We start from the raw sequence: 12,312 nt of genomic DNA, 5'->3' as shown, positions 1-12,312 counted from the left end.
CGGGAGGAGGGGTTTTTGGCTCTTGTGCTCCGTTTCTTCCTGGTATTTTGCAGGGGCACCCTCCTTGAACTCTAGTTTTCAATTACGAGATGACTGAACTTTATATGTAAACATCGTTACAAAGTTTTAGATAGGATATAAATATGTCAACTAGGTGTACCAGATATTTTGGTTAATATGCACTTCCTATCCCAAAGTATAAAGTATGATTTGATTCATTGTGGTCTTCTTGCTCACAAAAATACCATCAATAGAAATCATTTTATACAAATTTATCGAAACCACTTCCATAACATAAACTATAAGATACTTTATTAAACAATGAAATATAACAATTATCATCCACAATATGAAAGAAAAGGAATATTAACTATCAACTGCCGTACATTAACATCATCCAAGAGGACAACTCACATCATGCGACATAACTAGCCCTTGCAAACCAAGATAATTAAGGAGCAAAATGTCATCAAGCGTTGTGTCCTAGCTGTAAACCTTAACGTGATTTAATATTAGCAACCACTAAGGTCCCGTTTGGATACCGTCCGCTAACACCTGTCACATCGGATGTTTGGATGCTAATTAAGAGTATTAAATATAGGCTAATTACAAAACTAATTGCACAGATGGAGTCTAATTCGCGAGACGGATCTATTAAACCTAATTAATCCATGATTTGACAATGTGGTGCTACAGTAACCATTTGCTAATGATTTTTAATTAGGCTTAATAGATTCGTATCGTGAATTAGCACAGGGGTTCTGCAGTTAGTTTTATAATTAACTCATATTTAGTCCTTCTAATTAGCATCCGAACATCTAATATGACACTGTTAAAATTTAGCATCTGCTATCAGACATTCCCTAAACTTTTTTTCCCTAGCACACTATCGTTACACCGCTATAACCATTTCTGACTACTGCTACAACCATTCCTTACTGAATCCTGAAACCAAAAAAGGTACAAGCGGCTCTCTGCAAAGTTACCAACACACGCCGGAAAAGGGGGAGACAGGGACGGGATGCTGAACAGAAATCTGTGTTCTCACCGGGACTCGACCGAAAAGAGCGTCTGGAAAGCCAAAAAGATTCTCGCGTCAGAGAGAGGGAGAGGGGGAGCGCGCCCCCGGGGCAGGGCAAGCATCCGGTTCCGTGCCCAGCCAGAGCCAGCGCCCCCAGCCTGGCCCTCGTGCCCCGCCGGTCAGCACAGCGCACCCACCACCACCACCGCTCCACCTGACCACCTCCACACACACAAAAGAGGCTGGAAAAATAAAGGCAACTCGGCTCGCGGTTACCCACATCCGCGCCACCGTGCAGTGTCCACCAGGAGGTTTCGAGCAGCAGCAGAGAAGACAGAAGAGGCAGGGGCGCACGGGCGCACGGCCGCACGGGCGGGGCCTACCGCGAACGCCGCCGGGCCCAGGACGGTTTCCGCCCACCTGTGTTCTCTTGTCGCCGCGGGGGTTGGACTGGCCTACCGGGTTGCTGGCGATCCAGCGGAACGGGGCGGGGAGGGGGTGCCGCCAAAGCGACCGCGCGATGCCAACGAGGACGCTGGGGGGCGCGGGGTGGCGGAGCAGCGGTGTGGCGACGGGGATGTCACCCACGGCCACCGGGCCACCACCTGGTCCTGGGTCCAAGCCAGAAGACCACGGGGATCGTGGCGGACGGCGACAGCCGCCGGAGGAGAAACGAGGAGTGAATTTGCTTGGTCGACCGGGGGCGGGGAATTCCGCCGTGCTGTTGCGTTGTGCGATCGAGTTTCCTTAATTATGTCAAGAGGCGAAGGAGAAAATTGCCATTTGTCACGCAACAGTCCCTCTCGCGGCCAGCTCGTCCGGCTCGAGGCAGACAGGACTCGGAGCGTCCGGTTCCGGGTTCCGGCCGCGGGCGGCGTCTGCGATTTGGAAGCTTCCATGACCAAAAAAGTTTGGCCCCCCATTCAGCTTGTGGTGGCAGTGGCAGGCAGGGTAGTGGAGACGAGACCTGGCAGGAAACCATGGCCGCCTCACGCTCTGCCGTCCCGTCCGGTCCAACTCCGGCGGTTTCTCCTGGCCACGAACGTTTGGCTCTACAGATTCTAGAAGAATATAGCATGGGAAGGAAAAGGAGATCTGGCCGCGCTCTCCCGTCCGTGAGCTCAGCTGCATCGGCCGGCCCTACTGGCGCTTTCAGGGAGAAATTCCCAGCCACGGCAACGAGCGAACACGGATCGACGAGACGAGGGGTCCGAAACAGAGGTCGTTTTCAGCGTGAGTAGCTGTAGAGATTGTACTATCGTTGTAAAACTTATCTGGAACTGCTCGCGCAGGTCACGAGCCGCTCAAGAAAAAGATTGCAGTTTTCTACTACTACTACAGCTGCCAGCAGCAAGTGATCTGGTGACAGTTTACCGGCCGTTACAGACATATTACAGTTGGGGGCGAATGCATGTGGAGTTAGGCAGCTACTCCCACCTAAACCAGCCATCCGCCACGCTAAATAATTCTGCCAAGGATGACGCGAAACGATCGAGCTGGTGGTGGCTGGAGCCGGCGGCGGCATGAAATAATCGCTTGCGATGCGTCCTCTCTCCGCTTCCTTCCTCCTCCGTCGCCTCGTCGTCCTGTCCATGAAATGGTACAGGTGAAAGGGACACCGGGCTCCTACCTTCAATGGTCTCCGGACAGTCGCCCATGCGGCGAACAGTCGGCAGGTACGGAGATGGCCGGAGTACTGGTACCAGCTCTCTCCGAGAAGATAGGCCACGGAATGCTCTTCTGGTTATTAGTTGCGTTATTCAGCTTTTCGATCAAGAGGTGTTAGCTGAACAAACGATGCTCATATAGTTTGTCAGTTCAGAGTCAGAGTAGAGCAACCTGAGCTGTGTTTTTTGGCTGAAGCCTGACCGTCAATTCCTGCAGGATTCGGATCTGCCATTTCTTGAATCTTGATGTGCTCTCGCTCACTAATTGAGACTTGAGAGGAGGAGGAGAAGAAAATGGAACAGTTGTGGCTAATGCGTATCAATGCAAAGGTCAGCAAGATTTTTTTTTTTTGGAAAACAAAGGTCATCAGCAAGATGGCTGTAGTGACAGTAATCGAAAGCACAACACGAGTACCAGCTGTATCCCAATCGCGTGGCAAATGCTGTGTAGTCTTCAGGCTAGAGGAAATGCAAACATGACTCCTGACAGGTACGATTTGTCTCTGCAGGCTCTGTTGGAAGTTGATTTGTGAGAGGTTTATACGGTGGCTCATCAGCTTCAAAGGACATCTATGCAAGCGATTCGTGCAAGATCATCCTTGAACTGTTGATCTGGCATTTCAAATGACCTGTCACGTCAATACGGGACCAGTGGGTTTACAATGCCGCGGTGTGATATACTATATACCCATCTCTCTCTTTTCAAAAAAATTGTGATATACTAATCCTTTTTTCAAAAAAAAAACTCTCTCTTTTCAAGAAAATTGTGATATACTAATCCGAAGCAATGTTTAGGTTATTTATTTCAAAGAACAGAACATTGAGACCGTTCAAATACGAAATATTTATTTCAAAAACGGGAATCATCCAGATCTGAACAAGGATCAGAAAAGCATTGTTTGCCTGCAAGCATCATCATGCGTATACAGCAAATAATCCTATAGGCCCGGCCCATCCCCCACCCCGGTTGCTATACAGCAAATAGTCCTAGTAGTGATATACAAAGCATTTAAGCACGCAAAAAAAAAGAAAAGGAGTTGCCCGGATCTGCATTGCATTATTTGCTCGTTTTCTGTTGCAAAGTTTTTCGGTTATAGTATGTGATCCTGGAACTGCCTGGCTAGCCACCGGCATCAGGCATCCACGCATGTGCGGAAAAGGTTGGGCCCTTCTTCTCGGAGACAATGCCCTCATCGATCTTGCAATGACACCTCATCTTAGGAAATAAAGTTACTTTCCATGAGATGCAACTTGTGCCTTGTAACACGAGCTGTTCCTCATCCTCTCAAATATTGTTAAAGAAATGTTCTGATCTGAAAGAGGGATCTTCAGTTAATATACATTTCACTCACCTCCATGTGTGAGCTTTAGCAAGAGGCTTACTTGCAGGATTAGCTTCTCTATCTCAATCCTAGCTAAAAAGAAAAGAATCAGAGATGTTTCTCTAGTACCAGCAATGTCGCTGTGCATTTGCACTAGCTTGAGATGCAAGGGTTAGACCAGAGAAATGTGCATAAGTCAGCATCTAGAATTTGTGATGCTGTACCATATTTTGCAAACGCATATCGTACTGTCAATCATTAAAGAATTGGGCTCGCTTTGCAACCTTTTCCTTGGGATGACGGGATCCGATTAGCAAATGCAGTGTTTAATTTTTTTTTTAGCAAATGAGAAAAGTTGCTTGGGAATCGATGCCGAAATGGACGTCTCACCAAAACTTCTACAAGGACGGCAAATCAACGTAAGGCAGAAAACGATTTGTTAACCATGCAGATGCGTGAATCCGTTGAATGGACCATTTTGATCCAGCCAAGAGGATATCCGAGAAAGTTCTGCGTCCTACATCAGCTGAAAGGTTTTATCATATATCCGATTTGACAAATCATTAAACATTTGTATAAGTTCATCTTCTAATCTCGTAACTCGAAGCCATGAACAATCCATGGCTTCCTGAACAGCAGGTTGAGTGTCCAATTGACAATGTGAAGCTAGTTTATATCTGTAGCTGAAATAATTGAAATTTCAGTCAGAGTCTTCAGGAAGCGTGAAGGTCAATATGCATTGCGTTTGCGACACAGTACGTGTCACTGGATTGCTGACTATTCATTTTGACTTAGGTCTGGTTTGGTTCGTTTGCTTATTTTTAAGCACCCGTCACATTGAATGTTTAGATACTAATTAGGAGTATTAAACGTAGACTATTTACAAAATCCATTACATAAGTGGAGGCTAAACGGCGAGACGAATCTATTAAGCCTAATTAGTCCATGATTTGACAATGTGTTGCTACAGTAAACATTTGCTAATGATGGATTAATTAGGCTTAATAGGTTCGTCTCGCTGTTTAGCCTCCACTTATGTAATGGGTTTTGTAAATAACCTACGTTTAATACTCCTAATTAGTATCTAAACATTGATGTGACACTTGCTTAAAAATAAGCAAAGGGAACCAAACGCCCCCTTAATACTCAGATGCACAGGATTTCCTAGTATTCCTCCCAGGATAATTGTCGAGGAGCTTGTGCCTGTCCTGTTTCTGAAAGGCCATGTTGACTGTTCTTTTGTCACCGTCGGCATGTCAGTATGTCACCACAGTTTTTTTTAATCATGTTTAGCTTCATGCGCTGACCATGCCATAGATTTTCTGACGATTTTCAGTTATTTCTCCCGACGGATCAACCAACACAACGGACGTCCCAAACGGGTTAACCGATTGGGTATATGGTACCTGCACGCCTGTAGCCGCGAGTTCATGAAAAACATCTCAGTAGATTAAACTGACATTCAGGGACTGGTTCTAAACGTGATCCTGGAATTCATTCCTGCTTGCAACCATCCAACCACCAAACTGGGGATTCTTTTGCGGTTTCCACATCGAGGAAGACGAGCAAACAGCAAAAGTTTAGTGCAGAGCTTCAAGGACAGTACTCGTGTACTAGCTGCGCTTGGCATTTAGCCAGGCCTGCCATGGCTCTCCTCCAAGCAGTGGTCTGAATGTCTGAACCTCAGCACACTGGACGACGGGGACTGGAGTGCCGTGTTAACCTGGCAAGAAACGATTCCTGACGCCACTGCCATATTCCTTTGCAGGTCGTGAACCATACGGTGGCGGTGGGGAAACACGGAACAGGATAGCCTGATTTCTTTCTTGGGTTCTTGGGTGCAAAGGAAGTCTCCCGATGGATTCGGCTTCGATGTGGCGGACAGAGAACACGAATCAAGGGGGCGGAAGGGTAGCTAGCCAGCACCCATCAGAAGTTCAGAAGGGACGGACTGTTTCTTTTTTCCTCACCAGCTACCACTAGATTCCTCAGCTACAAGATGTGATCATGTGACCCACCCTGTTTGCGGGGTACGCTCTGCATGATCGGATCACAAAGGTTAGCATAGTGATTAACCTTATTTAGATAGCCCTAAAACTTTTCCTTCGAAGAATGAATGCATAAGAGACCTTCTCTTCTATCCCAGTAAACTAAGGCCTAGAGCCCAATAAGAGTATGGCCCAAAAAGGAGGAATAACACCCTCCAAATTATTATGCAACCAGATTAATAGGAGCCCAGAAAAAGCCCATCAGGTTGAACCGCCATGCCGGTAGCCTATCGACGACTACAACCCCAACACGTCCCGCCACGTATACACACGCGTTGCCTTCAGAGCCCATTTATGGGCCCCATTCACCACGTTCCTCCAATTCGCCGCTGCCGCACGTATAAATTCCGGGCCAAAGCATCAGAATCACAAGCATCCCATTTCTTCCTCCTCTGCATCGCGCGACACGACGGAACCCGAAGCCAAACGGAACAGAGACACAGAACGAGAGGGGAATCCAGATACGCCTCATCACTCCGCTCCAAGCTTTTCGGTGATGATGCTGCGCGTGGCGGGCAGGCGGCTCCTCGGCGCCGCGTCCGGTGTCGGAGGCGGCGAGGCGGCGCCAGCGGTGGCGGCGGCTGGGGCGGCGAGTCGGGGGTACCACGAGCGGGTGGTGGACCACTACAACAACCCGCGCAACGTGGGGTCCTTCGACAAGGACGACGCCGACGTCGGCACGGGGATCGTCGGCGCCCCGTCGTGCGGGGACGTCATGAAGCTGCAGATCCGCGTCGACGAGGGGTCCGGCCGGATCGTCGACGCGCGCTTCAAGACCTTCGGGTGCGGCTCCGCCATCGCGTCCTCCTCCGTCGGTGAGCAACGCCAGCTCCCCATTCCCTCTCGCAGGAGTATATTGTTCTAGCCTTTTACACAAGGTTTCTTCTTGTGAATTTGATGATTGGGGTGACGAGGTTTTCCTGCCATATTCACAACACTTAGACACATAATTGATCGTGGTAATTAAATTGGAAAATTACGATGCGTGTTGATTTTGATGGCGTGGAAGTCCGGACGTGAGACGGCTATCGTGGTATCCTGATTCCTGAGTAGCACCGCTATCCCGTTGTTACCCAATATCCAGTAATTATCAAATCAATCTCGTCTAAATGTGTAATCTGTACACTTTGCTCTGGATAAGTGATTGAAATTTTTAGAATCCTAATAACCGGATTTTTGTCTAAAGAGTACAATTGTTGGGTTTATTAGGGGCATACTATGAAATATCCAGAAATGAGTTTCAAAGTCACACCTTAGTGTTTCCCAGGTGATCACTCATTTGTGTTCCGTCTCTGAATCTTGGCACTTACTGTAAGAGTCCACGCTATTCAGGCTGTTTTATGTTATAAACCTTGCGCTCATGGACGTCTTATTCATATACTGATAAATAAATAAATTTTGCGGCAAAGCTTTTGCAGCCCTTTCGAAAAAAATTATACTGAAAAAATAATATAGAAGGAACTATGCCTTTTTGAACTCAAGACCAACCTTGTCCATATGGTTGGTCAGTCTACTGATGCCAGGTGTTTAGACCTATTCTGAGGCAATCAGTACATACATACTTTCTTACTGCTGTAAAACGTTTTGTCACAGCTTGTTCATATACCCTTTTGTTTAAACTAAAGGAGATTGGAGAACCAACCTTGCCCATATGGTTGATCAGTCTAGTTGTGCCAGGTGTTTGGATCTATTTTGAGGCAAAGCAATACGGACATACTTCGTACAGTTGTAAAAAAATTGCCTAGCAAAAGCTAAAAATTTGGCGCTAGAAGGAGGGCTTGAACCTCCGACCTTGTGGTTAACAGCCACACGCTCTAACCAACTGAGCTATTCCAGCTAATCATCCTTCATGCGCTGATACCTTTTTTTGTTGATAGTTGTGTTGTTTCTGTTCCCCTGCCACTCTTTGACCAGATCACGTGGCACATGTAGTCTATGCAGCTTACCAAAAGCCACTGCAACCAGATATTCTACCAGCCATTTTTGGTGATGTGACTAAGAATATTGTGGTTTTACAACAAACAATGTTGTTACCAAATCTCATAATTACTTATTTCTTTGCGGGAATTTGCACTTAGATATGACCTTTTCAGATCAAAGAAAGTCACATGGGGGCTTTGAGAAAATGGAAAAATATTGGGAAAAGTACAGGTTTCAAAGTAGATTTATTGACTATGTGCTTAAGTTTTGCAGATTGTAAAGCTATATTTTTACCCAGCGCTTTGTATGGTGGCATGTTCAAGCTAGAATCATCATTTGTCACTCTAGGTGTTTGAGGTTCAGTTGTCATGCTTTTTCTTAAGCGCTTGGTTGGATTTACTGACATGTTGTCATCAGTCATCACAGGATGCACGTGTTTTGTCTATTTTTTTCCTGATATAAGTGATGCTTAAAGTTTACCCATTTAAATTTACATTTGGTTCCTTATCTATTTCTGCACTTGCAGCTAGTGAGTGGGTGAAGGGCAAGCAAATGGAAGAAGTAGTAGCAATTAAGAACACGTAAGTTATGACTCTGCTTCGAAATCATTTCCATGTTGGTTGCTCCTGTTTGATAAGATGTTTGATAAGATTATATGCTTATGGTTCATTTCCAAATTCTATGTATACGATTCAGTTGAAGTACATTAAATGCAACATGGTGCGGAACACTTGAGATGTATTATAGTCTTCTCTACAGCATAATCATACACTTAATTTTGAGTACCATGTTTATGTTCAAACTTTTATTGAGATGCATTAACCACAAAATGTTGCATGGGTATCCATGAGCATATATGGTTTGACTTAACTTTTTCCCCTTTTATCTTGGGAGGATTTGTATTGTTGGCAAATAGCTGGGTCCATACCATTCAGGTGAACTGAAATGTGTGTTTTACCTGTATTTAAGTTTAAAACATATTTTAATAACTCTGCATCGTTGAGTGTCCACATTGCCCGCATGGCCTCATGTGCATCAATTTTATTTTTAATGATTGGAATCTAACAGATGATCTGCTTGCACTTGTTATCACAGCAATTAAACCTGCAGCAGCCACTGCTTGTCTATGCATCCTCAATCCATTCTATCTGTATACCATTCAATTTTTCATTAGTAATTTGAGTGAAACTACTGTCTAGTCAGTAACTCAGTAACCTGGTCACTGGTCTTTGCATTTTCCAGTGAGATTGCAAAGCACTTGTCTCTTCCCCCGGTGAAGCTCCACTGCAGCATGCTTGCTGAGGATGCGATCAAAGCCGCCGTGAAGGATTATGAAGCAAAGAAGGGGAAGCTGGCCAAGGCAGATGAGTAGGATAACCTATAGAGAGCGCAGCTACATGAAGCTACCAGAGTAGTATGCAAGAGGGGACAGAGAGATTCATGTATGTGATCTCCGTTTCTAGAGAAAGCGCATGTAAGATGACGATGACGTTTGGGTTTCATCGAATAAGCGAACCACTATGTTTTGCAACAACAATGTGGTGCTATATACTTCTATGTTACCTACCGCAAGAACTAATCTTATGTACAATAATTATCTTTCCAGATATGTTATTATTTCCTAAGTAAGTTGCATGGTCGGTCCTTAAACTTGTCTCGCTGTGTTGTTTAGGTTCCCGTACTCTCAAAATGTATATTTAGCTTTCTAAACTTGGCTCGAGTGTCATTTAGGTCTATATGCTCTTATAATGCAGATCTAGCCCCCTAAATTTAGCTTCGGGTGTCATCTAGGTCCATATACTCTCTAAAAGCATTGTCATTTCAATTAAATTGATAAAAACTTAATTTTACATAGATATAATTTAATTACCGTACCGAATGCATATCTAGCTCTCTAAACTTGGGGGCTCAGGTGTCGTTTAGGTCTATATGCTCTCATAATGCAGATCTAGCCCCTTAAACTTGGCTTCGGGTGTCGTCTAGGTCCATATACTCTTTAAAAGCATTGTCATCTCAATTAAATTGATAAAAACTTAATTTTACATAGATATAATTTAATTACAATCAAATAAAGTGAATTTCAGCTCAACATGTGTGAAGAATATTGATACAGTGAACATGATCTTTTACTTCGACGGTAATATCTTAACTTGCTAGGTGCGCATTACACGCATACTCTGCTATTTTTGGACTCGTTGCACTTACTAAATTAGAATTAGAGCTTATAAGATAAATTACTGATCCAATATTGGGAGAAGATGACGGAGCAATAAAACAAGTATTGAAATGTGCTAATGAAAATAATAGCTTGCTTGTAAGTATAAAATTTTTATAATATTATATTCTATCAGTTGGATGACACTGCGTTACAAGAGTTTAAGGACCTATACGACACCCGAAGCTAAGTTTAGGGAGTAAAAATCTGCATTTTGAGTATACAGGGACCTAAATAACACCTGAGCTCAAATTTAGGGACTCAGGTATGCATTTTGAGAGTGACACCAACGAACCAAGTTTAGCCATGCACTTTACTCTTATTTCTTAGTTTTTGTGTTTTTTTTTGTACAGACTACAGAGTCCATACATGCAGGCGTATGAAACTCTGAAACGGATGTGTCCCGTGCAGTTGCTAATATTGTTGTGCGTGGGTAAATGTAGGACACCGATGATTCCTCTATTGCCAGGACAGCGCTTTCGAGAAGATTCAAACCTATATGTTTGATTTTTCGGTCTTGGTACTACTTTTTTCAGGGAAGATCACTCTTGCTATACCTCTCGCTCACGACTGATAGATGTATAAGCCTGGTCATTGCCAGACTTTCTCTTTCTCCATCTAAAGATGCCTCATCTTGGTACGAACTTTTGTCTTCTTAAGTCTGAATGCTGATAGGTGGTTCTGCCTAATTCTCTCTTTTTCTATCTTTGATGGACCAAGCGAGTCTTATAGAATCTTATGCCAATGAATGGCAAGTACCAAACCATGCGAGATCGTGTAGAATGCTCCCTCGACTTTACTTTTTACAGACTGTAGACACATAATGTCACGATTTTTTTTTAAATTTACTCCACTCATCATGCGCCTATCATGCATCTACGTCATGGGCGGATGAAATGTAACGTGGATAAAAAGATGTAATGTCTTTAATGCCTTTATCTTTTTTATTTTCCTTTTTTTTCCTTTTTTCTCCTCTCTTATTTTCCCTTCCCTCCTTTTTTCTCTTTTTTCTCTTTCTCCTTTTCTCTTCTCTTCCTATTCTTTAGCCCCTTCCCTTCCCTTCCTCTTCCCTTCCTCTCTCTTTCTTATCCATTCACCTGTCGACTGTCACCACTTCTCCCGTCTCCCTCCGCCTCCCGTCACAACTGTGCACGCGCAGGCGTCGCCCTCCAACCCCTGCCTCGCTCGTGCTGGCGCTGCCCTCCAGCCCCTATCCCGCGTTGCCGTCGCTACCCCCCAGCCCCATGCCACCGTCGCTTGCGCCGTCGCCCTCCAGCCCCCTGCCAAGCTTGCACTGAGCGCTCGCCTGCGCATGTCGACCCACCTCACTCGCGCCACCTCTGCATCCGTTGGCCGCTTGCTTGCGCCGTTGTTGCCCAGGAGGCGCGCGGGGGCAAAGGAGGCAGTTTGGCCCCGCGGGCAGGATGGAGCTACGGGGAACCAATTTTTCTAGCTCTGGCTCCCTCCTTCACCACCAGTTAGTGGATTTTCGGAGGCTTCGCCGATTTGGAGATGGCCCTTTGGTAGTGCTTCACCAGAAGCTGGTTGGGAAGCCCTACCATAGGAGGTCTGAGACTGCAATTCTTCAACAGGCCGACCTAGTGGCAGAGGCATCTTAAGAAGCTGGGGGGCTCATTTGCTCATCCTTCCTTCTAGGGGGTGGCTTAGGGGGATCCATTGGCTTCACACATGTAGGGGCGCTAGAGCCCCCTAGCCCTCCTTATATCCGTCGACCGTCGAATAGGGTGAGAGCAGGCAGCAGGCGTGTAGTAGAGTTCAGCTACGGACAGACACACATACTCCTAGGATCCTGGCGATCGAACGCTCGAGTTTAGCTACGGATAGGAGGGCGCTACATACATGCCCCGTCCAATAATGGGAACCGATCAAAAACCTTGCCGTTGCTCTGAGCTGAGGCCGCGGTTGTTTTTAGCCACCATCTTCGAGTTCTCAGCACGCATGCAGTATTACCTCATCCGTGGCCTCCCTGACCGCCTTTTGCAGGTAGCAGGAGGTGTGGCACCAGAAGAGGCCAAGTTCGGTGCCCGACCAAACTCCGTGTCGAGCAGCACAAGTGCACAATGAAGCCCACCTAGGGTTTGTTTGGATAGTAGTGGAC

General features: G+C 45.7%; 1 protein-coding gene and 1 non-coding gene across 2 annotated transcripts; one reads left to right on the top strand and one right to left on the bottom strand.

Moving 5' to 3' along the window:
• Positions 1 to 6,415: 6,415 nt before the first annotated feature.
• LOC117847719 (iron-sulfur cluster assembly protein 1) lies at positions 6,416 to 9,613 on the top strand. The gene is made up of 3 exons (XM_034728991.2): positions 6,416 to 6,873; positions 8,505 to 8,559; positions 9,221 to 9,613. The coding sequence occupies exons 1-3, from the start codon at positions 6,555 to 6,557 to the stop codon at positions 9,348 to 9,350; spliced, it is 504 nt and encodes a 167-aa protein (XP_034584882.1). The 5' UTR covers positions 6,416 to 6,554; the 3' UTR covers positions 9,351 to 9,613.
• TRNAN-GUU (transfer RNA asparagine (anticodon GUU)) lies at positions 7,822 to 7,895 on the bottom strand. Its single transcript has one exon. It is a non-coding gene; the product is annotated as a tRNA-Asn (tRNA).
• Positions 9,614 to 12,312: the final 2,699 nt, after the last annotated feature.

Source organism: Setaria viridis, chromosome 3 (genome assembly GCF_005286985.2).
Source record: "Setaria viridis chromosome 3, Setaria_viridis_v4.0, whole genome shotgun sequence".
Taxonomy (NCBI): Eukaryota; Viridiplantae; Streptophyta; class Magnoliopsida; order Poales; family Poaceae; genus Setaria; species Setaria viridis.
This window is presented reverse-complemented; position numbering and strand designations above follow the sequence as displayed.

Excerpts from the sequence above, each read along its gene's own strand:
- LOC117847719 (XM_034728991.2), top strand. The coding sequence starts at position 6,555 with ATGATGCTGCGCGTGGCGGGCAGGCGGCTCCTCGGCGCCGCGTCCGGT. Across the intron at positions 6,874-8,504 it reads CATCGCGTCCTCCTCCGTCG|CTAGTGAGTGGGTGAAGGGC; the intron begins GTGAGCAACGCC and ends CTGCACTTGCAG. Across the intron at positions 8,560-9,220 it reads GTAGTAGCAATTAAGAACAC|TGAGATTGCAAAGCACTTGT; the intron begins GTAAGTTATGAC and ends TGCATTTTCCAG.